This window comes from Manis javanica, chromosome 17, assembly GCF_040802235.1.
Source record: "Manis javanica isolate MJ-LG chromosome 17, MJ_LKY, whole genome shotgun sequence".
Taxonomy (NCBI): domain Eukaryota; kingdom Metazoa; phylum Chordata; class Mammalia; order Pholidota; family Manidae; genus Manis; species Manis javanica.
In genome coordinates this window covers 8,624,715-8,650,929 of record NC_133172.1, presented here as the reverse complement: position 1 = coordinate 8,650,929, position 26,215 = coordinate 8,624,715, and the positions used below count along the sequence as shown (strand labels likewise).

The following is a 26,215-nucleotide window of genomic DNA, read 5'->3' as shown; positions in this document are numbered from 1 at the left end:
AGCCAGAACAGTGGTTGCTTGAGGGAGACAGGAATTGACTGGAAAGGACCACAAAGAAGCTAACTTCTGGAATGATGGAAATGTTCTTTAGCTTGTCTCGGGTAGTGGTTCCACAGGTGTATGTAGTTGTCAAAACTAGACCTGTCACATTTTACTGAGTGTAAATTATGCCATACATGCAAACAGTAAAAAACAGCGCACACAGTGGGCTCTGAACCAGAGGCAAGGAAGTAGGATGTGCTGATTGGCTTATGCCTGAATCACATATAGGCACAAGAGTCGGCTTCCATTAAAGTAAGAGAAGTTACCAAAGAGAGTAAGCAAGGGGGGTGGGGGTGGGCATGGGGCTGGGGAGCAAGTATATGTTTGGCTGCTATAACAATGTGACCCAAAATAACAGTGGCTTAAGCAATACAGAAGCTTATTTCTGTCTTAAGTAAGTTTGGCACTAGGGATGGAGGTGTGAGAGCTTTGCTGCAGGAAATCACCAGGGTCCCAAGTGAGTATGCTCACCATTGGTCTCTTATCTAATGCCCACGATGGCTGCTCAAGGAGGACATGGCCCCCCCTTCCTTTAAAGGCTTATCAGAAGTTGCTTATACCAGTTCTGCAGAAATCTTTTTGGTCATATTCAATCTGATGACCACCCCTAACTGTAAGGAAGGCTGGGAAATGTAGTTTTTATTCAAGGTGGCAATGTGCACAGCTGAAAATCTGTTATTCTGGAAAACAGGGAGAATGTGTAATGGAAGATAAATATAATCTCTCCCACTGGTAGTGTAATGGTGCTTATAAGATTGTGAAGTTTTCAGTCAAATGCTTGGGTTCAAATCCTGTCTCTTCCTTCTGTTCAAATCCGTTGATCATGTGACCATGGGCAATCTACTTCTCTTCTCTGTTTTTGGTCAAGCTTTCATAATTCTCTGGTCTCATCTAATTCCTCTGGCAATAAAACAGTTTCATCAGGTAGAAAATGAAAGTAACAAACCCCTAAGGAGGCTGTAAGAATTAAATGAGCTAATGCACATAAAGTGCCTGGAATGGTGCCTAGAACAGTGTAGTAAGTGCTCAGAGGCATTAGTAGGAGTATATTTATCATCTCATTGCCCTAATTCAAAAATTGAAATCTGCCTGATAGAAATTGAGACTCGAAAAGGAGAGAGCATGAGCCTGCTTTCATTTTGCTTATTTGTTCAGCACATGTTTTCTGGATCCTTGGCCTTCTGTTTCTGAGCCAATGCTGATGATTGAGACATAGTGTAGTCTAGCTCATATCCAACAGGAATTCTTTGGTTCCAAGTTATAAAAATTCAACTGCAACTAACTTAGAACTAGTTAACTAGGATAAAAGGGAAATTTTAATGGACTATGTAATCAAAATTCTGGCATGACAGTGTATACCTGGCCTCAAGAGTACTGTAACCAGGGAAGGGAGTGCCAACAGGAGGCTCTCATTGCATCTCTTCCTTGCTTCTCCCTAGTGTCAGTTTATTCTCTCCTCCCAGTGTGGGAAGATGGCCACAGACAGCACTGAAATTATTCCTTCATAGCCTCACCACACAAAAGGAGAAGGCTTCTTTGCCCACACACTCTAGACCCAAAAACCCAGGGAAGGACTCTCATTGGCTCAGCCTACAGTCTGTACAGGGCGGGACGTACTGATTGGTCCAGCTTGACTCACTTGTCCATTCCCCAGCCAATCACGGGGAGGGGAGCGACACACAAGGGAGTGGCAGCTTCTATTCTAAACGAGAAGGGAGTGAGTTTCTGAGCTCCTGTAGACAAATAGTCTTCAACTAACCTTCGCATTAATTGTTTTCCCTCCTGTGGCTGGAAACTAGGAACAGAATTTCAAGAGTCAGGCGGTCTAGGAGATGACAGGAGAATCGTTGGAAGTATGGCCTCCCCAGCCCACACAGTACAGGTCCCTGCATACAGCAGGCCCCCGATACGTGCTTTTTGAATGAATGACTGAATTAATGCACTGTTAGCAGAAGGTGTCCTGGGACGGTCCCGGTTTCATAGAACCTGAGCTGATCAAGAGGGAAGCGGAATTGGGGAGGTCCCGCACACCTGCGGGGCGTGTCTCAAGGCGCAGACTACCGCCCTGACAGACGGAACCTGTAGGCGACGAGCGGGACCTTGGGGCCCAACTGGGGGCGGAGGCTTCCAGACCCCAGAATTTTGGATTGCACCATCTTCTATCTGTTAGAGGGGAGAGCCAAGGAGGCCCTTCTGCATCTTCCGCCAGCCTTCTTACCACTCCCTGGCCACGAAGACGACGTATTTGCCCAACATCCGCACAGTTCCCCGCCTTCACTTCGTTACGCCTCACAGCTCCACGCTGCCACACATCTCAGGTTTCCCCACCACCACCACCACGCAGTGGCTCGCCCCAATTTGACGCATTGCAGGGAAGGCCGGACCAATCGGCGCCACGCTCTCATTTCCGCCAGGACCCGAGCCCAATAGCGGCGCGGCTCACACAGGGACGCCTCACGCGCCGCCGAGCGGTGCTCCTCCGCTGGAGAGGAAAGTGGGGTGGCACAGGAAGCGGAGCACGCAGGGACGGAAAGTAGTCCCGCGGCGGGTGCGCGCGCGCGCAGCCCGTGGCAAACCCCGACCCTGGGCAGGTGACCGCAAGAGGTCTGCGGGCCCGTCAGTGCGGAGTGAGGCGCGGAGGGATCCGTGAGAGTCGCAGTGCGACAGCACGCGGACCGGGGGGCGCGCCCACCGGGCGGGGCGGGGCCGGGCTAGGCGGGGCGCGCGCGGCGGCCTTTGGGGACCATTGGGGCGGGCGGCGGCAGCGGCGGCGCGCGCTGCGGGCAGTGAGCGTAGAGGCGCGGACGCGCGGCGGAGCTCGAGCTGGTGCAGCTGGTGCAGCTGCTGCCGCTGCCGGAGGAACCTCGATCGCCGCGCTCCGGACACCCGGCTTCGCCATGGTGAGTGAGGCTGGGGATCTAGGGTGGGCGCGGCGGGGCAGGACCGCTGAGGGGCCTAGTGGACCCAGAACGGGGGGCGGCGGGGCCTCGGCGAGTGCCTCCGGACCCCTCTCTGCCCCCGCTGTCGGGGGAGTGGAGCCCAGAGCGGGACATTTGGATCCCAAAAGGGGGGTTAAGGACCCCCAAAAGCGACTTTTAGCACCAAAGAAAGTGTTTAGACTTCGAAATGGGCACCTGAGCTCCCAGAGGGGACATTTGAACACAGGAGGGAGCATCTGGATCCTCAAGGGGGGCGTTTGCACCCCAGAAAGGGCTTTTGGACCCATGATGGGGTTTTTGGTCTCCGAGGTGGGAGTCCGGGGCCCCGGGAGCGCGATAAGAAACCTTGCCTGGAGAAGGGGTTATTGGGCCCTGTGGGAGGCTTGGGGTCCTGAGGATGCAGGGAAGGGGATCAGGGAGGCCAGGGTGCTGGGGTGCTCCGGGAGAGTCCGTGGGTAGCTCGGCCTTGGTGACGAGGGGTGTCCCTGGACGGCAGCGTTCTGCAGATCAGACCCGTGAGGACAGAGAGGGGGTTCTCGGAAGACCGAAGACAGGCACTGCAGAGGATGGAGGAGGAGGGTGAGGTGCAGGCTTACAGAAGGAAGAGCCTGGAGTGGGTGGTGGTGGAGGGTAAAAGATGCTCTTGAAGCCTGTGGGGACCGAAAAGGACTGGGGTTGGGGGGTGATTAAGACAGGATGGTGAGACTAGAGCTTGCCTATGGTGGGGACCAGGGACTTCGTGGTTCGGAGAGAAGAGGTTTCTAGGAGTGGGTTAAGGCTGTTGAGCTAGAAGGGAGGTTGGATTTGGGAGGGAGTTGGGGAGGAGTGTTGTATTAGGGTCCATGAGAAGGTGGGTTTCCAAGCTGAGGGGTGGAAGAGGACTTTCGGCTTGGGTGCTGGGAGGTGGGGTGGAAGGGGGTCTGGAGGGTGTTGGAGGTGAAAATGAATGGCAACCGAAGTGGGCCTAGGTTTGGAGGTGGATGTGGGTAGCTCCCTGAAAGTCTCCAGGGAAAGGCTGGGACAAAGACTGGGCAGTCTGCATGGGGAGTGGGCTGCTGAGGCCAGAGGGAGTGGCTTTGTGGTCCCCTTCCCTAGGAAGAATGGGGCTGGGCACAAGGCCCCCAGGGCAGTGAGAGCAAGTGGGCGGAGTTGTTCAGGCCCCATTGCGCACTGGAGCTGCATGAAGTGGGGGTGGGGGATCAAAGTTTGGGATGCATCAAACGAGCCAGGTTTTTAAGCCTAGAACCTCACCCCCTCCCTGCTGCCCCTGTCGGACCCAGAGAACTGTTTTTTCCAACCCGGAGTGCTGGTTTTCTCGTGATGCCCGGCTCCACGCACTGTTCTGCATCTCCTCACTGTGCCAAATGACAGTGCAGTACAGTGTGGCGTCAGTGACAATCAGACGTCTGTTCCTGTGGCCTCGGGGTGGGAGCTGCAGAGCTTGAACAGAGAGGACCTCCACAGGGACCCCATCACCAGCCTGAAGGCCACCTGTTCCATTGAGGGCCCCGACTGACTGCTTCGGTTAACTCGCACAGCTAGGACTTCCAGAGAAAGCCAGCAGACTAGTTCTTTCCCACTCCCTGCCACCCACAACACCCACAGGCCCCCAGGCTCAGCCTCAGAACCACGTGGCCGACCTCTCTGGCAGGCCTGGGGAGCACAGCCAGCCGCTACTGTGTGTCAGATCTCATGCTTGCTGACACAGACCTGATGGCTCCTCTTGCTGCTGGTCCATTTTCCCCCAGCAGAACCTTGCTAAAGGGGCCCCGAAGCACGGCAGATGCCAGGAGGCCCCCCACTCCCAAATAGGACCCGAACTTTGGTCCCTGCTGGTTTCTCTTTCCATTTGTAATCAGCAAGATGTGGGTGGAACAAGTCTCTGTTAACTGGCCTTGGACTTTGAACTGGCTCTGTGGCTCCTCCTCGGCCCAGTGAGGGGCCCTGGCCTTGGTTTCCAATCTCATCTAACACCGTTCTCTGACACTGGCTTGGGGGCTGGGGCAAGGCAGAGAAATAATACCGTCTTCCTTCCCCCACCCCAAGATGTTTTTTCTTGCCTAGCCCCTTGCTGTAGCCTAAGATGAGAGACAAGGAAGCAGTAGACCTGCTGGGTTATTTTGGAGACAGTTTTTGGTGAAAGCTTTTAATCTTCAGATCTGCAAAGGGAAGGACGGGTCCCGGGCACTGATCACTTCTCAGGTGACCAACTTCCTGGGCAGCAGCCATGCTCAGAGATCTATAGCTTGGAACTGGGACCTTACATTCTCCAAGTGGGGCAGTCTCCTAACAGGAGGGAGTTTCTGACAGGCCCTACAGGCAAAGCCACGCCTATTTGCAGCATCTCTGTAACCAGTGTGGCTGTAGCTCACCTGCGCCTTCCGGCTGGGCTGTGGGGAGGCCTCCAGAGCCACTCTTGGGCATTCTGCAACCTGCTCAGCCTCCTGGCCCCCAGCGCAGCCCCGCACAGTGCCACCCAAAGGTGGGGAGAATTGGGCTTCTTGCAGAATGCGGTGGGAAGGGTGGGAAGGGCCCTGGCTGGGCTAGCTCTTCCCCTTCTGGTCCAGGGGAAGAGAATGAAAAGCAGCTGGAATGGCAGCCCTCCTCCCCGACTGTTCTTCCCCCTCCCCAGCACGGCCTGGCATTGGTACCCAAGAAGCCCATCCTCTCTTCACACTCTTCCCCCGCAGCAGCTTCCTCAGGGTCAGGAACTAAGGGACTGACCCAGGCTTCTTTGCCACAGGAGCCAAGGGAAGCAGATAGAATAAGGGGCTCGTGGGCCCGGGGCTGCCAGGTAGGCAGCTACCAGCCCAGCAGCCCTGAGGCTTTTTTGAAGGCAGTGCAGAAGTGTCTCCATTTGACCTCCCAACTTTCCCTTTAGACTTCGGACTTTTCCAGAATGTCCATGTGTGGTGTGGTGTTTTCCTTCTCTGCCTGCCTTCTTCCTCCTCCCTTAACCATCTCCCCTCTGTCATCATCATTTTGATTTCCCCTCCCATCTGCCTATTTGGGGCTTGGCCTCAAGTTCCTCTTCTCTTAGATTAAAAAGCAGAAGAGTGCGGGAGGGCATTTTCGACAGGTTATAATGTGACTGGTTCTTAACATTTGGGGCGGAGTGGGGGTGGAGGGTTGTTTCTGGCTTGCAGTGGAAGCTCTGGAACCTCTCTGTAGAATAATGCAAATACATACAGTAGTTGACATTAGTTTGGGAAGCTCTCCATCTTCTTAAAGCTAGAATCCTGCTATAGTCTGAGAGCCCCTTGCCCTGACTGTAAAAATAAGTAAAGGAGGAGGGGCAGTTGTGTGAAGCCACAGTAGTGGTAAAAACCATCAAAAACTCATCTTTCTGCGCCTAAAAGCTCTGATGGGGTTCAGCTCCCCAACCTGGCTCCATCCCCAGAGGATCCCAATACTGGCTGATTTCCAGCACACCAGCGCAGGAAAAGCTAGCCTTTGCCTGTCCTCTACCCCTCCCCTAAACCCCCCCTGCAGCAAGGGCTGCCTGCCCCTGACTGGCCAGTCCCCAGAGTGGCCAGGGCTAGAAAGGGTTAAAAACTGTAGCGCTGCCTGGGAGGCTGGCTTAGTCCTTCAGCCTTCACTCAGCTGCTGCTGCACGCTACAGCCCCCTCCCTGACATTTGCCCCTCCTGCCCAAAAGAAACAGGACAAAAAGATGCCCTGTGCCTGTACCCTGCCTCCGACCGGACCAAGGTTCTTTTAGGCACTCGTAGCAACTCAGGTCCCCCAGTTAGGAGTATTTCTGCCATTTGGGTCCACTGAGCTTGGACCCAGCGCCTCCAAATAGGGGACACAGGAACTAGCAAAGAGCCCAGGACATCCTTGCCCTGGCCTACGCCCAAACTGGCCCGTTGCAGTTTGGAGCCTTCTAGAGCTGCTTAATTAGGCCTCTGGGGTAACTGCTCCCTTCACTCAGCCTCTGGGGCTCCCAGTGGCAGCGTTTGACACCAAGATGTGGACCTGTGCTGGGCCAGCCCCCCGTGGTTGGGGCTGGAGCAGCATGTCTCCCTGCCCACTCCGGCTCCAAAGCACTGGGTCAAGATTGGAAGCCTTGGGTCTAGGCAGCTTCATCAGACCCTGTGGCAGGTGGGCCTGTGTTTCCAGCCCGCCTTAGTCCCCAGCTTCCTGAGTCACCTGACTTTGTCCCAGACCTTCACTGTGCCTCATTCATGCCGCCTTGCCCGAGTACATGGAATGCCGTGTGGAGGGGGGTTCACTGGAAGGGGCTGGGCTGAGCCAAAAAATGATGGCCACCTAGTCCAGTGACTCATTTCCTCTTTCCTTCTTTTCCAGGCTGACCAGCTGACTGAGGAGCAGATTGCTGGTAAGCTCGCCCACCCCACTCCCCTCATCCCACCTTGGGAAGAGCCCTGATTCCCAGCCAAATCTTACTCCGGCCAGGAGTAACATCTGACAGATAAATGTGTCCCCTAAATCGCCACCTAATGCTATGCCTGGTGCTTAGGGTGTTGACAACTGTGTAGAAGAGCACACTCGTGCCCCAGTAACACCGAATCTCATGATCCTGTGACAGGCCTTTACCAGACGCCAAAGCCTGTGTTCCTCTCCTGGCCACGGGTCATCTGGGGGCCTTTTAGTAATCAGTGGCTGCAGGGTGAACCTGGCTGGCTGTCCCAGCTCCTGTCAATCAGGCCCTGCAGGTGAGCTCCCTGCCTCTCTGTGGGGCTGCAGAGCTCCTGTCCCACTTTAGGAGCCGCCCAGGAGATGGCTTGTCACTCCCACCTCTGCACCTCCCTGCGCTTTGCCCTCCCCTTTGCACGTGCCTGCGCTCACTTTTCCTCTGCCAGAAATGTGTTCTCCACTCTGCATGGGCAGCTCCTGTTCGTGTCTCAGCAGCCGTGTCATTGTGGAGAGGCCTTCCTGACTCTGTCTCTCCGACAGCGTTTACATCACATCACTCTGCTTATATCCTTCATAGACTTTTGTCACTCTCTGAAATTATTTTATGGTGTCTTTACTGCTGTATCTCTTTTCACTAGGTGTGAGTTCCTTGAGCTGGGGACTGTTTGTTGGTCCCTGCTCCATCTTCAGTGCCTAGAACATAGTAGATGCTGTGTAAATTTTTGTTGGGACAATCGCATATCTCCCAGTAAGCTAAAAGAAATCTTCAGATCCTGTCTAACTCATTTTTATGGTGCCCCTCCAATCCCCAAAAGATCACAGCTTTGGGAAATAGCGTGTGATTGAGTGTGTTACTGTGTCCCCCTCTCCACAGGCTGTGAGCTGCCTGAAGACAAAAATCACCTCTCAGTTTATCTCCATAGCCGTGGCTCAGCACCAAGTAGACAGGAGGAAGGGTTCAGAGAATGGGCCTCTGGGCCCCAGCCACCACCCAAAGCCCGGATCTGCTGTCAGGTTCAATGGGCCTCATGATGAGTGCTGAGTGCTGGCTTCTGAAGTGGGAGGAGGCAGGAATGGGCTTGCTTTCCCTCCTAAGCTCTCCTCCCCTCCCCCCAACACACAGAGTCGCACTTTCAGCTTCTGAGCTTGACCCCAGGTGGCTTTGGAGACCCACCAAGGAAAGCCCGAGAACTGCCTTGCTGTTTAGCAATCATGGTCTCAGGGTGCCCGTGTGACCCATCCCCTGCCCCCCACCAGGGACAGCAAGGCCTCAGTATGAGGAGGTGGTGGCATTCCTAAGGGGACTTTCCGCCTCCCCAGGACCCAGAGGCCCCGGAACACAGCTTCCGGGGCTGTGTGTGGCTCCCACCGCACCTGCCATCTACACCCCAACACTCTGCCCTGATGTAACACAAACACACACTCCACTCACCACCGTGTCCTGGTTAGCAAACTGTCCACCACCTCATCCCAGCCCACACCCGCTGGGAATAGGCTGCCAGGCATCTGTTCTCTGAGGGTTTGGGGGTAGGGAGCACCAGATGCCAAAATGGGCCCAGTGGGAGGGCAGGAGCCACATGCTTCCCTCCCCACTCCTGATGCGTCCCCAGCTGTGGCCTTCCCACTCAGCACCACTAGCTCTTCATCCTGGCTTGGCAGCCATCCCTTCTTCCATCCCCCTACCTACCCCACGCACCGTCCGTCAGCCAGGCTCTGCTGCCGACCACCCCCACACTACACCACACAGCCACTCACTCCTCTGGAAGCTGAAGCTGCTAGCCTCCTTGCGGGGAGCCGGGCTGCGGGACCACTCAGGAGAGAGACAGTGCTGATGCAAGGCACTCTGTGGCCTCTCCTTCCCTCCCCTTCCCTACCAGTTGACCTCGGCTGGCGTACTGTAGGTGGAGACTTCTCTCAGCTTTCATGCACACCAAGACGTGGGTCCATTTCATCATTTGAAGGAGAGGCCAAAAAGAAATGTAGAATGTCTGAGGACAGCTGTCAGCCCTTCTTCCCCTCTGTCCTCACTGAGCTGGGTTGGCTGAACAGGTAGCCTTACCTGGCAGAGTAAATGGTAACTGAAAGACGAAGGAATCTGCCCTGGGCACTGAGGCGAGAGGCTTAGGCTGGAACCAAAGTCCGTTCTTCACGTGGGACTGACTCCCTCAGCCTTCTTCCAGGGAGGGGTCAGGACTCCTCTGTGTTCCTCAACCTCTGATTCACTCACTTCCTTCCCCCAGAGTTCAAGGAGGCCTTCTCCCTCTTTGACAAGGACGGAGATGGCACTATCACCACCAAGGAGCTGGGGACGGTGATGAGATCCCTGGGACAGAACCCCACTGAAGCCGAGCTGCAGGACATGATCAATGAGGTGGACGCGGATGGTGAGGGCGCCGGGGAGCGGGTGGGCAGCCCCACTCTTGGTCACTGTGCCTCATGACTACAGGGAGCCTTCTTGTGGGTGATGGGTGAGCCAGCGTGCCCTCCACCAGGGCTCTGGCCCTCTCCCGGGCCAGTACTGTTCCCAACTCTCCCGCCTGCTCCCCAGGGAATGGGACCATTGACTTCCCAGAGTTCCTGACCATGATGGCCAGGAAGATGAAGGACACAGACAGTGAGGAGGAGATCCGAGAGGCGTTCCGCGTCTTTGACAAGGTGAGCAGTCCTTGCCCGGAGCGGCTCTGGGACTCGGCAGAGACGCAGAACAGCCGGGGCCCCAGGATGCCTGGGTCCCAGCACCAGCCCCGCTGCCCCCCAGCTCTGCGACCTCAAGGCGCCCCCCTCCCCTGCCGAGTGAGGGTGGCCGCCAGTCCCTGCCCTGCTGCCTCTTTCCCACTACCCCCCAGGGAAGAACTGAGTGAAGGCCTTGAACTCAAAGCCTTTCTCTATCCCCCAACACCCAGGATGGCAACGGCTACATCAGCGCTGCAGAGCTGCGTCACGTCATGACGAACCTGGGCGAGAAGCTGACCGATGAGGAAGTGGATGAGATGATCAGAGAGGCCGACATCGACGGGGACGGCCAGGTCAATTATGAAGGTGAGCTCCTGGGGCTCTGTGGAGTAAGCGCCAGGGCCGCGGCTTGGGTAACCAGGCCCTGGGTCCCTCGGGTCAGGGGGGCTGCCCTCTGCTGACTTCCTCCCTGTTTCCTTCACAGAATTTGTACAGATGATGACCGCAAAGTGAAGGCCGCGGGCAGCTGGTGATGCCCATTCTCTTGATCTCTCTTCTCGCGCGCGCTCTCTTCGACACTCCCCTGCGTACCCCGGTTCTAGCAAACACCAGTTGGTTGACTGAGAATCTGATAAAGCAACAAAGGATTTGTCCCAAGCTGCATGATTGCTCTTTCTCCTTCCTTCTGGAGTCTCCTTCCATGCCCCCTCATCTCTTCCTTTTCCCTCCGCCCTTTCCATCCACTTCTCGCAAGGCCTGATGCATTCATGAGATGAACCTCCCCATTCCCCTTGGGAGCCTCTGCCCTCCTCCAGCCCGGGTGGCTCGCCTCCATTTTGATCTGCTTCCTTTCATTTGTCATCTTCTTTGGGGTGCTGGGGTGGCTGCCAGCCTTGTCCTGAGACCTGCCAGCAGGGCGGAGGCCCTCACCCAGGCAGAGGAGCATGCCTCTGGCTGTTGCATGTGATTGCGTGTGCAGATCCCAGCAGCCCTTTGGGGCAGGGCTGCCAAAAGGCATTCCAGAAGGACTGAGGGGGGTTGAAGAATTGTGGTGTTGTCTGGCTGTGGCCCAGAGACAGGGTCAGGGGCCCGGGCGTCTTGGAAGCTGACATTCTTCTACCACTTGAGGAAGCTGACTAAGAAGGGGACTGACCGAGTGGACTACACTCAGATCCCACAGGCTGCTATCCTGAAACCCTCGGGTTGGCTTCCTGAGGTTAGGCTGGGTGGGGGCTGATCCACTGGCCACTCTGCGAATTGTACAGGCCCACGTTCCTAAGGCGGTCTCACGCTGTTCTGTAAATACCTGGTGCTAACATCCCGCGCTGCTCACTCATGACACACCTGCCCACCCGCACCGAGGGCTCCTCTTGGAACGGATGTTGGGATGGTCGCTTTGTAATGTTGTGGCTATCCTTTTATTCTCTCTTTATGCTCCTTAAAACTTTAATTTTGTCAAAACCATGCTGGGCTAACTGAAGGGTGGGGAGAGGGAAGATGCGCCCCACCTCGCTCTGGAGAGAACACACCTGCAATAAAACAGTCTTGTCCGCTCGGCCCGCCCCTCCCACTTCTCTGCGTGGTGGCCCCTCCGCAGCCCCTCCGCATCCGTGCTGTGCCCATGCTGCCTCTCCCCGCCTGTCCCCTCCCCCGCCTGCCTGCCCCCACACTCCCCCAGCGGAGAGCATGATCCGTGGCTTTGCTTCTGACTTTCGCCTCTGGGACAAGTCAATGTGGGCAGTTGGGTCGTCTGGACATTTTTTCTCCTTTTCTGTTGGTTTCATCGACCCCACCCACCCAGACTGATCAAGTGGCTTTTCCTGGGACCTGCCCAGCTTGGAGAATCTCTCCTCATCCACCCCCTGGCACCCAGCCTCCAGGAGGGAGGGGCAGGGCATAGTGGGAGACCCAGCCAAGAGCTGAGGGTGAGGGCAGGTAGGCAGGAGGCTGTGGACGTTTTTGGAGTGTTTTGGTTTCAGTTCTGTTTTGTTTTTTTAAACCGGGCAATATTGTGTTCAGTTCAAGCTGTGAAGAAAAATATATATCAATGTTTTCCAATAAAATACAGTGACTACCTGACTTGACTCTTCCCCTTGCCTCGGCCTTCGGGCCGCCCCCTTTCTGGGCCCCACGGCCCTGCCCTGGGAAAGCCTTTCCTCTGTGCTCTCAGAAGACTTGTCCTGCTGGCACAGCCTCGGCTTCGCAGGCTCCCCTCTGCCCCAGTGGGGTGCACGTGTGAGAAGCTAAGCCCACCCCTGGGACACGGTCTGTCACAGATAACTTCAAGACGAGAACTGAGAAGGCCTGAGGCAGGAGCATCCCAGCTGGGAGGGATGCGGCATGGAGCCCAGCGGTCACCCTGCTGTGCGGGGTCGGGGGGCGGGTGGAGTCCTCCAAGGGAACTGGAAAGGCAGGGCCGAGGCCAGCTTGGGGGTTTGAAACGGTGCTCTAGGCAAGGGGTGGCTTTCACCGAACCAGCTGATGTTAGACAGGCAGCCTAAGTGTTTTGTGTGGTCCTGAGCTCTCCGAGCTTCAGTAGGTTCTGGCAGAGGGCACAGGACTTAGGAAGACTTGAAACCAAAAGCCCAAAACAATTGCAAACTCCAGGAAGCTCCTTAACTTCCCTGTGGTAAGTGGGGATTTGAGGAAGGTGCTAAAGAGAACTCAACAGAATCCTCAGGGGCTTTTCCCAAAACGTGCCCTGCCCCAGCTTCCAATCCCATCTGCCCCCCATTCAGGGGAATGAACAGATAACAGTGTTGAACTTCCGTGCTGCTCACCCTCAACCACAGTGGCTGGGAAGGAGCCAGAGACAGTTCAGTGGAATAAAACCTCCTTCTGCTCATCTTTACCTGGCCTCGGAAGGATGGAAAAGCCTGGCAGGGCCCAACCTCAGGCACCTTCCTTGTGGCAGAGATGAGATGAGGCCTGGGCTGGATCTCCCTGGTGTCTACCAGTTGCAGAGCCTAGCACTGGGCAGGGAAGTCAGGAGCAGCAAGCCACTTCAGAGTGCCAGCCTCCATGCCCCCCTTTTCTGCCATCTGGTCACGGTTTGGCCTTTGGTACAGAAAAGATGGTAGAGCATAAGGAATAAGAGCCTGGTGTGGGGCCTGGAGCTGACCACAGGCTCTCACAGTTAACTGCCTCCATGGCTTCAGGCAGATGACCCTGTCTATATAATGGGGGTGTGGCACTTACCTCCAGGGACCTCAGGAGCTAGGCCTGGACAGTGAGCCTCGGCCAGTCTTTGTGGGGGCATCCTACTCCACAGGCTGTCTTCTCAGCCCTGCATCCACGATCTCCAATCCTTCAAGCAACCATTTGGGCTACATCCTGTTAGTATCCATTTTACAGACAAGGAAACAGGCCCAAAGAAGTGAAGAAACTGCCAGGGTTATTAAAGCAAAGTGGCAGAGCTAGAATTTGAACCAGGTCTGACTCCAAGGACTTTGTTTTCTCCACTGCCCAGCTTAGAGAAAATGATTGTTTAAAAAAAAAGACTGCAGGCAGGCCAGAGACAGAGCCTGTGGGAAGCCTGGGCTGAGTCTGGGGTCACGGCAGGCTAATCTGAAATGAGAGTGGCTCTCTGAGCTGCCAGGGTACCTATGGAAAGTTCTGGTCTAGCACTTTAGAGGAAGACAGGTTTTGGTGACCCACAAAATTGGGCTCCAAGCCCATGTGACCACTAGCTGCAATGAGTCTGCCACTCACTAGGCCTCAGGGTCCACCTCTGCCACTTCCGACTTGCTAATCTTGGCGCAGTGACTTCACTTCTCTGGGCCTCAGTTCATCAGTCTGCAAAATGGAGAACAGTAACAATCTATAAAAGGAGTATCATAAAAATAACCACCTCAGAGGTCTGTGCCAAGCAATTCCTAGACATCATCTCATTTAATTCCTATGAAGGTCAGATTTGAGTCCTAATAAACTTGATTATGGTGTGCATGCTCTCTCGTGGGCATATAGGCATGAGGTAAGTTACTGAAATCTGACAGTAAAAGAATGGAGGCCGGGGCAGGAAAAGCCTCGTGCACCACAGTTGCTGGAAGCAGCTGAGCTGGGTCTCCAAAGCCCACATCACTGGGATTCCAGACACCCATGCTTTTAACCCCTGCGTCATGCTGCCTGCACTGCCATACGCCAATCATTATTTTTTCCCCTTGGGCCCTATGTTTCGAAAGACTTTTACTCCCAGACGCAGGCTGCATTATTAAATAATCATGGCCTGCTTCCCTTTCCCATTCTTTATTAATCAAAGACACATGAATGGCGCTCAGAGCTTCTAACGGACGCCGGGCGGACACTGAGGGAGCAGGCTGGCACAGAGCAGATGCTTGTGTGGGAATCGTTTCCCATCCAGGCTCACAGACCAGCTAGACTGGCTCAAAGCCTGTCTTAAGACGGTGACTAGAAAGGGACACACCGGGAGGTGCCCAAGCAGGGCCCACGTGAGGGAAATCCAGGTGCCCCCACTGGGGTACATCCAGGGTACTGGTGCAGTCTAGGGCAGCAGCTCTGGGACCATCCTAAATGTCACTTCCAGTGTGACCAGCAGGTGGGGCAATGACTCCAGAAGGCCCAGGGCTGAACTGAGGACCAGCCAGGGTGTGAGTTGTGGGTCCCCTCTGCGCCAGGCCCAGCACTAGAAGTCACCAATGAATAAAGAAATGAAGTTAAAAATGAGTACATCTCACTGAGGGAGCAGGACCTGTTCCTAGTGTGTCGCTTCCTGATCCCCACCCTGGGTGAGGACATTCACCGCGTGTGTGTCAGAGATCCTTGCCCTGTGCTCTCAGTATATATCACAGACTGTGAATTTTGTACATTTGCTGCTGATTGGAATACATCTCTCTGTGATTATTAAATTGTTAGGCCACTGAATGAATTGTGAACAAGGCAGTGTCAGTCACTGCCATATCCACAGCAAGCACAGGGCAGCTCTTGGGCCCAAAACAGGCTCAAGGGAATCTAGGTTGAATTAATAAGTGGACAAGAGGCTAAAGAAAGGAGGCAGTAGAGGCCAGAGTCAAAACTGTGAGTGTGACAGAAACATTCTTTTTTAGGCTCAATTTCTTCCAATCCTCAGTTCCTGCTTCAGCTATCCCCTCCTCTGAGAAGCCCTCCCTGATGTCCCCCTAGACTGTGCTCTGTCCCTGTCTCCCAGCTCTGCCCACTCCAAGCCCCAGGAGAGCAGGGCCAGGGCCGACTCTGTTACTGCCATGTCCCCAGCATCGCAGGGACAGAACCTGACAGACAGCAAGCCTTCAGTAAGAGCTGCTGAATGAATGAGCAAATGGCTGCTCTGCAGGCAGAGAAAGGATTTATGAAGTGTTCGAGGAGGAATGTTTTAATCAAGACCTCAATGGCCATGGGTGCTTTTGACAAACAGAGAAGGGGAAACACTGTTCCAGGAAGGGTGAGCTCAGTAAGCAAAGAGGTGGAGGCCCGATGGGTCACAGGCTTCGGGGGGAAACTCGGTGTCGCTGCGGCTGAACAGGGAGCATGGGAGTTGGCCCTTGGCCTCCAGACAGTGGGAGATCTTGGAGCTTGGCCAGCAGGGTGTGACTGCTTAGGACCTTCTAGACAGCACCGCGGCAGCTAGCAGAGAGGACACACAGGCCATCGGGTCCAGGACACCGGCTGGGAGGTCGGAGGGTAGGGGGGTGGAGAGGTCGGGGGAGAGTGTCCAAGTCATCCTGGAGGGGCTGGGCTGCGGGGAGATGGAGCAGGAGTTGTTTGAGAACCTCTGATCTGGCAGACGGTGTAGACATCCAGGCCAGAAGCTGGGGGAGTGAGGGGGTCTGAGATTAAACAGTGGGATGCGCAGGAAGGGACTGATTTCTTGGGATGTTAGGCCTGGTGGGTAAAAACCAGCAGAAAACCAGCTTTGAAACTTAATCCTCTCTTCCCCTGAATGTGCGTCTGAAAAGCGGGAATGATGATAGCGCCCACTTCAAGCGTGGATGCTCTGGGCACCAACGCCCGGCCATGGGCTGCCATTCAGTGAGCCCTAAACAGTGGGGTGACAGAACTGACCCGCCAAAGGCGGCGGCTCAGAGAGAGGAGGCGAGGGCCCCTGGGGGGTCTTGTCTGGACAGGCAGGCCCCTCTTTCTGGGCTCCTGCAGACCCTCCACCCCCATCCCTTCTCCACCGCCCCCCAGAGGCCCTTTGGGGTCAGTTCCCACAGAGGCCAAGCCAAGTTTGGTGACAGCAGCTGGACCCCACCTTGTGTTTCTCGATCTGTTTGTTTTGGTTAAATATAACCAATATAAAATTACTCTGCTAAAAAAGGTTCTAAACACCCTTTTTTTTTTGGTATTACATGTTTTTTATTGTGGTACAATACCCATAACATAGAATTTCCCATTTTAAAGTATACAATTCACAGACATTTAGTATATTCACAATGTTGTACAACCACGATCTAGTTCCAGAACATTGTCATCCCCCCAGAAGGAAGCCCATGCCCATCGAACAGTCATCTTGACCTATTTTTAACTCATCCAGACACCCCTTGTTCTTTGTGATGTGATTTGAATCACAATGACTGAAAACAAAAGTCAAAACAATGGAGCAAAGCATTGCTTTTTCGAACCACGTTTGCCCAGAGAGCCAAAGACCATAGATAGCAAGGACGGCAGCGGCAATAGCCGTACCATTCATCTACTGTGGGCTTTACTCCAGGCCCTGTGCTACATTGCTTTTCAGACCGTTTAATCCTCGCACAACTGTGTAAGCAAAATTGTAGGTTACAATCTCTGTTCTACACTCAAGGAAGCCAAGGCACAGAAAGGCAAAGCCACCAGCCAAACACACAAGCTGGGCGCTGGACATGGAAAGTAAGATCCATCAGCTCCACCCTCAAAACGAGCTTCCTCCTCACTGTGTGACCTGGAGCCAGTGATTGCCCCCTCTGGACCTTGATTCCAGCCTCCGTAGAAAGGCTTTAATAATAACTGGGGTGAGAGGGTGCACCAGGCATGGAGGGGGGCTCACCGATGTTAGCAGTCATTATCTTTCTAGGACGCCTCACCTACCTCACCCCTCCCAAGGTGCAGAATTATTAATGAGAAAGGGGAACTGGGTGGGGCTAGCAGCGGGTGGGGAGGAGGACTTTCCCATTCACCCACCACCCTAAGCATCACTTCCTTTCCTGCTGATTGGCTCACTCCCGGGCATCCTTGATTCTGGGCCTCTCTGAGCCCCAGCAATGGCAAGAAGGGTGAAGGGTTGGGGGCTGGAAATCACCCTGAGGTGGAACAGAGACTGGTCTGTGGCTCCAACACCTGGCACAGCCAGGGCGCACTATTTGTTGAGTGAACGAATGAAATTTCCCCACGGGCTCCAAGGACCCAGGAAGTGAAGGCAGGCCTCATAGGGAGGTGGGCCCAGGACTAGGACTGTGTCCCTGGCTGGTCCCTAGGATCCACACCTCCCACCTCTTCATCCTCCAGCTCCTCTATCTTCCCCTACCCGTGCCCCCATGGTCTTGCAGCCCGCCAGCCATGCTGTTTCCCAGTCACGTGCCCCAGCAGCATCACCCCCAGTGCGGTAGTCTCCCCTTCCTCCGCCCTCCCTCAGGGCCAGAGCTCCTGAGGCTGACAGGGAAGCAGAAGTGAGCAGGGCAGGGAGCTGGCCCAAAAAATCCCTGGTTCTCAGGAGGCAGACAGAGGGGTGCTGTAGGAGTGGCCTGGGAGAGGGCAGCGCCATCCCCTGGAGATTTGGGGTGAGCAGCCAGGACACCCCAAAGGGAGAAGCATCAGGGCTGGAACCCTAACCGGGGCAGACCTGTGTGCACAGAAGCCCTTGGGAACTTCTCCACCTTCTAAATATTTAGACAATGAGATGGATGGACAAGTGAAGGCTAGACCAGGCTGGCCAGGCCCCTGGGTATTTTGAGAGAACTGTTCTTTTTGTGCTCCAGGGTAAATGTTCCCTCTCTCCCTCCCTCTTCTCCCACAGCCTGTCTTGGCTGCCCTGAAGGAGAAGAAATAGCAGCTGATCACCCCTGAATTCAGGGGGTCAAGTTTCTGGCAGGCAAGGGCTCCGGGGTGCATCTCTACTTGTCCACCGGAAGCCACTCGCCATGCCCCGGACTGTCTGGCTCCCGACCCCAGAACACAGCGCAGGATATCCTGGGCAGCTCAAGATGTCAGCAGAGGGGGCAGGCTGCTGAGGACCCCGCTTTGGACGGCACTCCCACGGTGCTGCCAGGTTGCTGTACCAGAGGCAGAGGAGCCCCCTGCCCCTCACCCCAGACTGGCAAAGGCACCCAGCTCCCCTCCTTCCCCCCAAGAGCAGGACTGGCCCTTGGGTCCTTCCCCTCTGTGGCGGGCTGGGGCAGGGGGGTCTGCAAGTCGCTGCGGGCATCAGGCCTGGGGCACAGGCAGCAGAACCAGACCTTGAGCCGCTGGAAGATGGCCTTGCGGAAAAGAATGAAGACCCAGGGGTCCAGGATGGGATTGAAGGCGTTGAAGCGGAAAGCGAGGAGGTCCCCCATCTCACTGCCGTCTGGGGCGATGGCCTGGGTGAAGCCCCGGATCTAAGGGCAGGGCAAGGGCGTCAAGAACACCCCTGAGCTGCCTGCCCTCCACATACCCCCCCCCACCCTCTCTCCCCTCCTCCCATTGCCCATTGGAGGCGGCCTGTGGGAAGGGGAAGGAAATAAGATAAGATGAAAACTAAGAAAAATATGCATGGAGGAGGCAGAGGGAGAGAAAACCCCAGGAGATAGCCAGCGGTGCCCTGGAGACAGGGCGTGCGGGTGGATCCCAGGGCTGGGCCTGGGTGTGTCTCTCCATGGCTCCCAGCCTCTGAGTCATCTGTAACCCCCAAAAGGCTTGATGACCCTCAAATCTAGCCCAGCCCTTGCATTTTACAGAAAGAAGCATGGTGCCACAGCGCCAGGGGTCCGCCCGTATCCAATTTGCCAGAGGCAGGGTGAGCTCTCCTCCTGGAAAGGGGGTGGTTGGGGGGTTCAAAGGGTAGATGGAGGGTGGGGCTGGGTGGGAAGCAGGGAACAAAGTGGCAGCAGGGTGACCAGACTCCAAAATAGGAGGAGTCTGGGGTCCAGCCTGGCAGGGGACCCTGACCCTCATCTGTAAAAATAGTGACAGGACAGGAACTCTGTGCTGCATCTTGCTTATGGAGTGAGCACATAAGGTCATTTGCGAGACCATCTGAGAGAGGATTTGTGAATTGCTAAGCATGGGGGCGCATACAGTGAGTACCCAGTGAATGCCCAATGGATGTTATTTTTTTGTTACAGGGGTGGGAGAAAGTTGGGGGTGTTCAATGGCGGGGATCTGGAGACATGGGAGGGGGAGACAAGGGGCAGGAGGGGTCAAATGGGACAGAAGCAAATGGGAGAGACTCCCCAGAAAACTTGGGAGCTGTTTTCCAGTGGACAAAGCCTCTGACCTCTGAGTCTCAGTTTCCCCATCTGTGAAATGGGCACAACCAATGCAGGACCGAGCAGGGCACTGCCCTCCTCCCCGCTGCCCACCCCAGCTGCAGAGGGGACTCACTGTGAGCGGCAGGGAGCACACAGCCATGACGCCCGTCATGAGGGCCAGCAGGATCAGGTGGTCCACCTCATCCTCTCTGGCGCGGGGGCTGGGGGCCAGCGAGCCCTGATGGCGCCTCTGCTGGCGGTACATGTGGCAGAGGCTGAGGGTGACGGAACCATTACAGAAGACGATGGCGGCCACCAGCAGGGCCACAAGGCTGGCATAGGCCAGTGAGAAGGCACAGCCACCCAGCTGGGCGGACCTCATGCGGATGAAGCACCAGCTCCCCGGGCAGTACTGCTGGTGCTGGCCCAGACCCAGCAGGGGCAGCGAGCAGAAGAGGACGCAGAAGGCGTAGACAGCAGGCAGCGCCAGGCGGGCGCAGCGCGGCCCATCCAGCTGGGCGTAGAGGTAGGGGTGGCTGAGCGCCAGGCAGCGCTCCACGGCCATGGCGAAGAGGATGAGCGTGGAGGCCAGGCCGAAGAAGGTCATGGCAAAGGCGAAGGCATCACAGAGCGCAGGGCGGCCCCGGGCCAGGCCCAGCAGCGAGCTGTTGCGGGCGTAGGCCACGAACACTGCCGGGCTCAGGAAGCACGTGCCCAGTAGGTCGGTGACTGCCAGCCCAGTGACCAGCACAGTGAAGGCCGAGGGGCGGGACCGCCGCCGGGTCCCCAAGATGCCCAGCGCCAGCCCATTGCCCACCACACCCGCCACAAACATCAGCGTGCTGGTGGCCGGGCCTACCGAGTCCCGCACATAGGTGAGGTTCCGGCACGAGTCTGCCATCCCAGCCTCTGCCTGCCGCCTGGACTGTGGGTCCCAAGGGAGGGGAGGGGGTGAGGGGAGCCGGGTCTGCCCCTGAGGCCCACTCAGACACCCGCCAGCGCCCTCCGCATGGTCCTCACCACAGCTGGGGTCCCCCACTCAGCTCTCCATGTGTGCCTGTCCTCTTGTCGCCCTACGTTTCTTTCCTTTTCTGTCTGTCCCTCTGTCTGGTCCTTCCCTCTCTGTGGCGTGTCCCTGGCTCTTTCTGACCCTGCCTCTGTGTCTTGCAGTGTCTGTGTCCCTGTCCCCTCCCCGGCCCGGCCCCTCTGTCCCTCCCTCCCTCCCTTCGGGTCTCCCTCCTCACCTCACCTCTGCAGCCTCTCTCAGCCCCTCCTCTGTCCCCCGGCTCTGCTCAGCTGGGTCTTGGGTCCCGTTGCCTGTGTTTGTCTCCGTGTGTCAGCGTCTCCCTCCTCCCCTCCCTCCTCCCTCCCTTCCTACTCATCTTGCCTGCTAGCCCCAGCTTTTTCATTTCCTCTCTGTGCCCCGCCTTCCCTCCCCCTGCTTTCTCCAGAGGCCCCCTGTGCTCCCTCCCTCCCACCTTCCATGGCTGCTCGCTCTGTACCCCCTGCCCAGTACATCCCCCCCAGCTCTGCCCCTTCCCCTGCCCCCTCATGGTCCCCTCACTGAGCCACCTGCCACCAGGGCACACGCAGGCCTCTCTCTTCCTCCCTCCGCCCTAACTCCCTGGTGGCCCTGGGTCAGCACACACAGAGTGCGGGGCTCACCGGTGGGGTCCAGGTTAGGACCTAAGAGGCACAGCTGACCAGTCCCCGAGGCTGTCTGGGGTGGCCTCTGGGATCTATTCTGGGCTCCCGGCCCCAAGGTTAGGACATTGCCCAGGGATTGAGAAATGACCAGGAAATTCCTCCCTGATGTAGTGTTTTCCAGGCACTACTGAGATTTCTGTTCCCTGGACACAATTTGCTCCTTCCAGAATGCTGGGGAAGGAGGTGGCTGGGCCAGAGAAAAAACGCCAGTCCCTGGAGCCCGTCCTCGCACTCCCAGCTCACAAGCGCCCCCACTGCCCTGGGAAGAGGCTGTGGAGCTGAAGGCCTTGGCCTTCAGTGGGGTGGCGGCTGGGGAGAGGTCCCGCGACTTCTAGGCTAATATCAGAGGAGCGCATCCTCCCGCCCTCTCACTTCTCACCCCAGCACTCCCGGGGCTCCAGGCCAGCTCTGGCGACCTTGATTCCAGGAATAATATTTTGGCCCGGGACAGCGGCCCAGGGCTCCAGCAAGGCTGTCAGGTTGATGTCTCCCACCCCTCCCCTAACACGCCCCCAGCCGCCACCCCACCCCCAGGCCAGTGCAGTCAGCCTGCACACGCCCACTGCTGGCACAACAGCCACCAGGCCCCAGGCCCCTGAGTCCCTGAGCTCCTGGCTTCCCGTGCAGCTTCCCAGGCCATTAGGGCCAGAAGGGACCTCCAAGACTCTCTCAGAAACCCCTTATTCTTCACGGAGGCAGGGCAAGTGTAGAGATCACAAACTCAGGCCTCACGCCATTTGATTCGAGCTCCTGTCCTCACGCAACCACCTCCTTGCGCTGATCCCGGCAGGACAGGAAGCCGACATATCTCGGTTTCCTCATCTGTACAATGGGCTGCCTTCAGCTTCGTGGGCCTGCCCAGGGCCCCCTTTGTAACATGGAGAGAGCCTGTTTAATGTCGTATCATTTACAAGGCCAGGAGGGCTGCCCCTGGCCTGAAGCCGGACACCGGGCAGCTGCAGACTTCCCCTCTCTGCCCTCACACCCCACAGTGACCACACCTCCTTGTCCCTTCTCCCCCCACCTCTGTTTCCCTATCACCCATGCCCAGATGGCATCCCCAGCTTCCGTCAGGATGGATGCCCCAGCTTCAGCCACACCAGGGTGTCCAAGAGTGACCACACAGCCTGGCTCTGGGGGTGTCTGTGTGTGCAAGTCTTGGGTCTCCTGGCCACGGGCCCCCACCCCCTTGCTCTGCAGGCCCCAGGCAGACCAGAGGGAATGCAGGAAGTTATATCATATTAATGAAGGATGATGCCTGGCAGACTTGCATCCTGTCTCAGCATCAGCAGAGTTGTGGGGTGGGGGTGGGGGTAGCTCTGGTTCCCAGAGCCTCCTACCCCCTGGCTTCCTGTCCCCACCAAGGACTGTTGAACATTCAGGAAGTCCTCTGTGCTTCTATGCCTGGTGGGGCCTTAGACAAGCCCCTGCCACCCTCCAGGCCTCAGTTTCTCTACTCATGCCACTGAGGGCCAGGAGCCCCTGCAGCCCTGGGCTCACTTCTGTGCTCTGGAGTGTCAGTGACTGTAATGAAAAGAACAAGGGTCCCTAGGGTCCACGTCAGTGCCAGACACTATGCCACTCACCTTCCATGGACCCAGCCAGGGCTGCAGGGCAAGCCCACAGCTAGGGCTACAAGGGTTCCTCTTCCATCCAGATTCGTTGGGGTGGGAGGCCACCCCAGATGGGCTATGGGGAGGTGGCTTCCGGGGTCTGTGGGAAGGACCTGCTCTGGGTGGGTGAGTTAACAGCTCACCCCCTCCACCTACTGCTAGGAGCAGATCCTGCCCAGAGGACCATGGGCCAGTGGGCAGCAGAACAGTCCAGAGACAACTGGAAATGGACACCCAGCACCTAGGAGGCAAGGGAGATGGGCACCCAGGAGGGTGGTTGCAAGGGACTGTAGACATGTGAACTTCATGTGTGGTCTGTGTGAAACTGTTGGGGTCTGTGTGTTTGAATGAGCATTTCATTAGCACGGTGAGTGACTCTGTGTGTGTGTGTGTGTGTGTGTGTGTGTGTGTGTGTGTGTGTGTGTGTGTGGCAGTAGGTAGGCATTATTTTCTCTAAGGTCTATTTGTGCATCTGTGTCTATTGGTGCATCTGTGTGGGTCTGTTTATTTCAGGCTCATGTGTTTCTTTATGCCCGTACCTCTCCATGTGTGCTTGAATGTGGAGCAGCTGCCTGCTTAGTGGGAAGAGAAGGTTTGGAAGCTCACCTCCACCACTCACTTGTCACTGGCTGTGTGATGCTAGAAAACAGCTTGTAGCTAAGCCTTAATGTTCATCAAATGGCTATCTTGCACTTGTTGGGGTGTTGGGCGAAGATAAGAGACGAAACTCACCCCGCCTGCCTCTACACAGCCCTCAAATAGCTGCTGGTATTACTATTCATTCAACAAACTCTAACCCTCTTACTGTATGCCAAGAGCTGGGGATGCAGAGGGGCTGAGATGGATGGATGGCATGGATGCAGGTGTGTTCCCAAATGGCATGGGACAAGTGACAGCAGACATGGTGAGAGCCGGAGCCTGGGCAGGCAGGCCCTCCACTGAGTCATTCCACACCCACGGGCCTCTCCCATGCCTGCCGACCGGCCATCCAGCTGCCTGCCCAGGCCTGCATCTGGACCTGCCGCTGACCCGAGATCCCAGCCTGCCCTGGGCCTGACCCTCTCCTGACTCCTGGTTTCCGTCCTCCAGGCCCTGCTCTGGGAAAAGGCCAGCCCTGCTTCATAACCTCCACCCAAGTGCCACCAGCTGCTGGTTCCCGCCAAGCCTGACCGTCGGGTATGACCGTCTGAGAAGCTGCCTTGTGTCCATCCTGACCTGTCCCTCCTTGGCAGCGACCAGTACCTACAGCCAGAGGCCATTTTTCTCTGCCCACCACCCTTTTCTCCACCCCAAAGTGGCTCTTGTCTACCTAATGGGCTCTACTTCTCACCTCTGCTTCAAGAGGCTCTACCCTGTCATCCCTGCCCTGCTTTTGCGTGGGCTGTGCCCCTCAGCTGGGACACCCTCACTTCTGTCCTCCAAGCCCCCCAGAAAACCTCTAGCCCCTTCTGAGCACTCACCCACTGACTCCACTGGCCATGTGATGTCACCCCTCCGTACCTCTTTTTCATGTCTGTAAAATGGGGATACATGGTCCTGTGGGGGCTATCGGAGTATTAAGTGAGATGGGGCGGTGCTGGCCACGGCTCTGGCTCATTCTCCCTTTGGGCTAGCCTCCCCCAGGCCCCTTCCAGGAGGTAGGCACAGCTCTGAGCATGTGGGTGCAGATGTGAGGAAGGCACCCTGGGAGGGGCATCCAGCAGCCCTCAGGATCCGGGGTGAAGTGGGGGGCTGCTAAGAGCAAGCACTTCCCAAGGCACTCACTGCTCTGCCTCTTGGCCTGGCCGTGACCCCAGAGCTGACCTCACAGCTAGGGGCTGAAAGAGCAGTGGATGACCAGAAGCTGTTGCTGCAGAATCATCTCCACTAACAAGATTACCCAGGTTTGCCTGCTGGAGGCTGGTCACCGGGGACCTGCCCCGTCCCTTCTGGCTTCTCTTCCTCCCCAGCCTCAGTTGTGACCAACATTGGGTCCAGGCTCACCCAGTCCTCTCACTCCTTCCCCTCCTCCTCCTCCAGGCAGATCTCTGGTCCCACCTGCTCTCCCTTCCCTACACCAGGTGAGCCAGCCCTGCTTGCTTCATCTCACTTTCCACTCCAGAGACCAGGCATGTGAAGGAGGAAGGTTGGGCGCCTGACAAGATCCCAGGGCTGAAAGGATCTAAACCCCAACGGTCCAGGCTCAGGACATCCTCACACTCATGAGGTGCAAGCTTTGGCTTCTAGCTGGACAGCAGTGCAGGACCCCCAGAGTCATGTCCCACAAGGGTGAAGGTCTCCAGAATTCTAGCCCTCCAAGGCTTTGGGATTCTAGATTCCTTTGCATTTCAGGTTCGAAGATACAAGAATGCTGGGTCTGAGAAACTCCAGAATCCTTCTGGCAACTTCCCTCCCAGCATCCTTCCTCCCCACCCCAGCTCATCCTTGGCTCTCTCTGTCCCCTGTCTCCCCTGGGGCTCCCACAGACATGATGCAACCAGGCCGGAGCCAGCTGAGAGGTGGGAGGCAGGAGGGAGATGTAATTACAGCCGTTCCTGCCTCAATCCGACAGGAAGCTCAGAGTTGGGGCCCAGGGGACCCTAATCCGATGTGAATAATGGAGCACTTGCCCAATGCGTGCATGCCACCCCCACCCCCGGGAAGGAAGGCCAGTGAGCCATCTCCCTCCAGATAGAGGGGTCCAGCCCCCCCTCGGTCCCAATCTGGGGAGCAAGGACAGTGGGGGGTGAGGAGAGAGGAGAGGGTCTCAAACCAAGTGGTCCTGGGGCCAACCAGGTACAATAATTAACCAAAACTATAGCTCATCCAGCATGCATTTCCTCATTTTCAACCCACATTCCTAGAGATTTCACCTCTCCCCAAGGCAAACTCCATGGTAAATGGCAACTAAGCCCCAGCCTCCTGGGAGACAGGGCATGGTGGGGACCTTGGCGAGCTAGAAAGCCCCAGTCCTATCTCACTGTCTACTGTCACCCTGCAGGATCGTCACCAGACCTTCCACTTCATGAGAAGCTGGAAATACGGACTTTTAAGTGAAGTACTCCTATTTTTTGATGTGGCAACCAAGTCAAGAACATTTTTAAACATTATGTAGGCCAAAAGTGGAAAGCCAGAAAATACATAACTGCAAGCTACGTATGTTCTGCAGCCACCTCTGGGTGCAGTGGGAAAAAGGGCAGGACCCCGAGCTACCACCCATCACCCCTGTGTTCCAGAGCAAAGAAAGTGTTGAAAAAAGGAATGTACGCATTAATTTGTATCCTGTCCCCCTAGGCATGCTTCTCTCACCTCCCGGTCCCCAAGTTTTATTATTAGTACCCTGTCCCAGCTCAGATGTCCCTGCCCCTGGAAGCTTTCTGTGACCCCCCAAACTAAGTCAAGGAAGTCCCTCTGAACTCCCGCACAACATACTCTGGGGAGTCATTATCTGGGGGCAGGTCTATGTCTACCCTGGATTCTGAGCCCCA

General features: G+C 56.4%; 2 protein-coding genes and 1 long non-coding RNA gene across 6 annotated transcripts; 2 read left to right on the top strand and 1 right to left on the bottom strand.

Moving 5' to 3' along the window:
- The first annotated feature begins 2,759 nt into the window (after positions 1-2,759).
- CALM3 (calmodulin 3) lies at positions 2,760-12,112 on the top strand. The gene is made up of 6 exons (XM_037005005.2): positions 2,760-2,942; positions 7,292-7,322; positions 9,601-9,744; positions 9,909-10,015; positions 10,264-10,399; positions 10,518-12,112. The coding sequence occupies exons 1-6, from the start codon at positions 2,940-2,942 to the stop codon at positions 10,544-10,546; spliced, it is 450 nt and encodes a 149-aa protein (XP_036860900.1). The 5' UTR covers positions 2,760-2,939; the 3' UTR covers positions 10,547-12,112.
- A 3,263-nt stretch (positions 12,113-15,375) lies between these two features.
- On the bottom strand, positions 15,376-20,774 carry PTGIR (prostaglandin I2 receptor). 4 transcript variants are annotated; one of them, XM_037005032.2, is made up of 3 exons: positions 19,562-20,640; positions 18,436-18,576; positions 15,376-15,816 (listed from the first exon to the last, which is right to left on the bottom strand). In XM_037005032.2, the coding sequence occupies exons 1-3, from the start codon at positions 20,327-20,329 to the stop codon at positions 15,613-15,615; spliced, it is 1,113 nt and encodes a 370-aa protein (XP_036860927.1). In that variant the 5' UTR covers positions 20,330-20,640; the 3' UTR covers positions 15,376-15,612. The 4 variants fall into 4 exon arrangements, with proteins under 4 accessions (XP_036860927.1, XP_017530170.2, XP_017530168.3 ...); XM_017674681.3 differs by having other exon boundaries at positions 15,376-15,743; XM_017674679.3 differs by lacking the exon at positions 15,376-15,816 and adding an exon at positions 20,673-20,774 and having other exon boundaries at positions 16,349-18,576; positions 19,562-20,353.
- Positions 20,186-25,964, top strand: LOC118969930 (uncharacterized). The gene is made up of 3 exons (XR_012126609.1): positions 20,186-20,303; positions 23,838-23,924; positions 25,729-25,964. It is a non-coding gene; the product is annotated as an uncharacterized lncRNA (long non-coding RNA).
- The last annotated feature ends 251 nt before the right edge of the window (positions 25,965-26,215 follow it).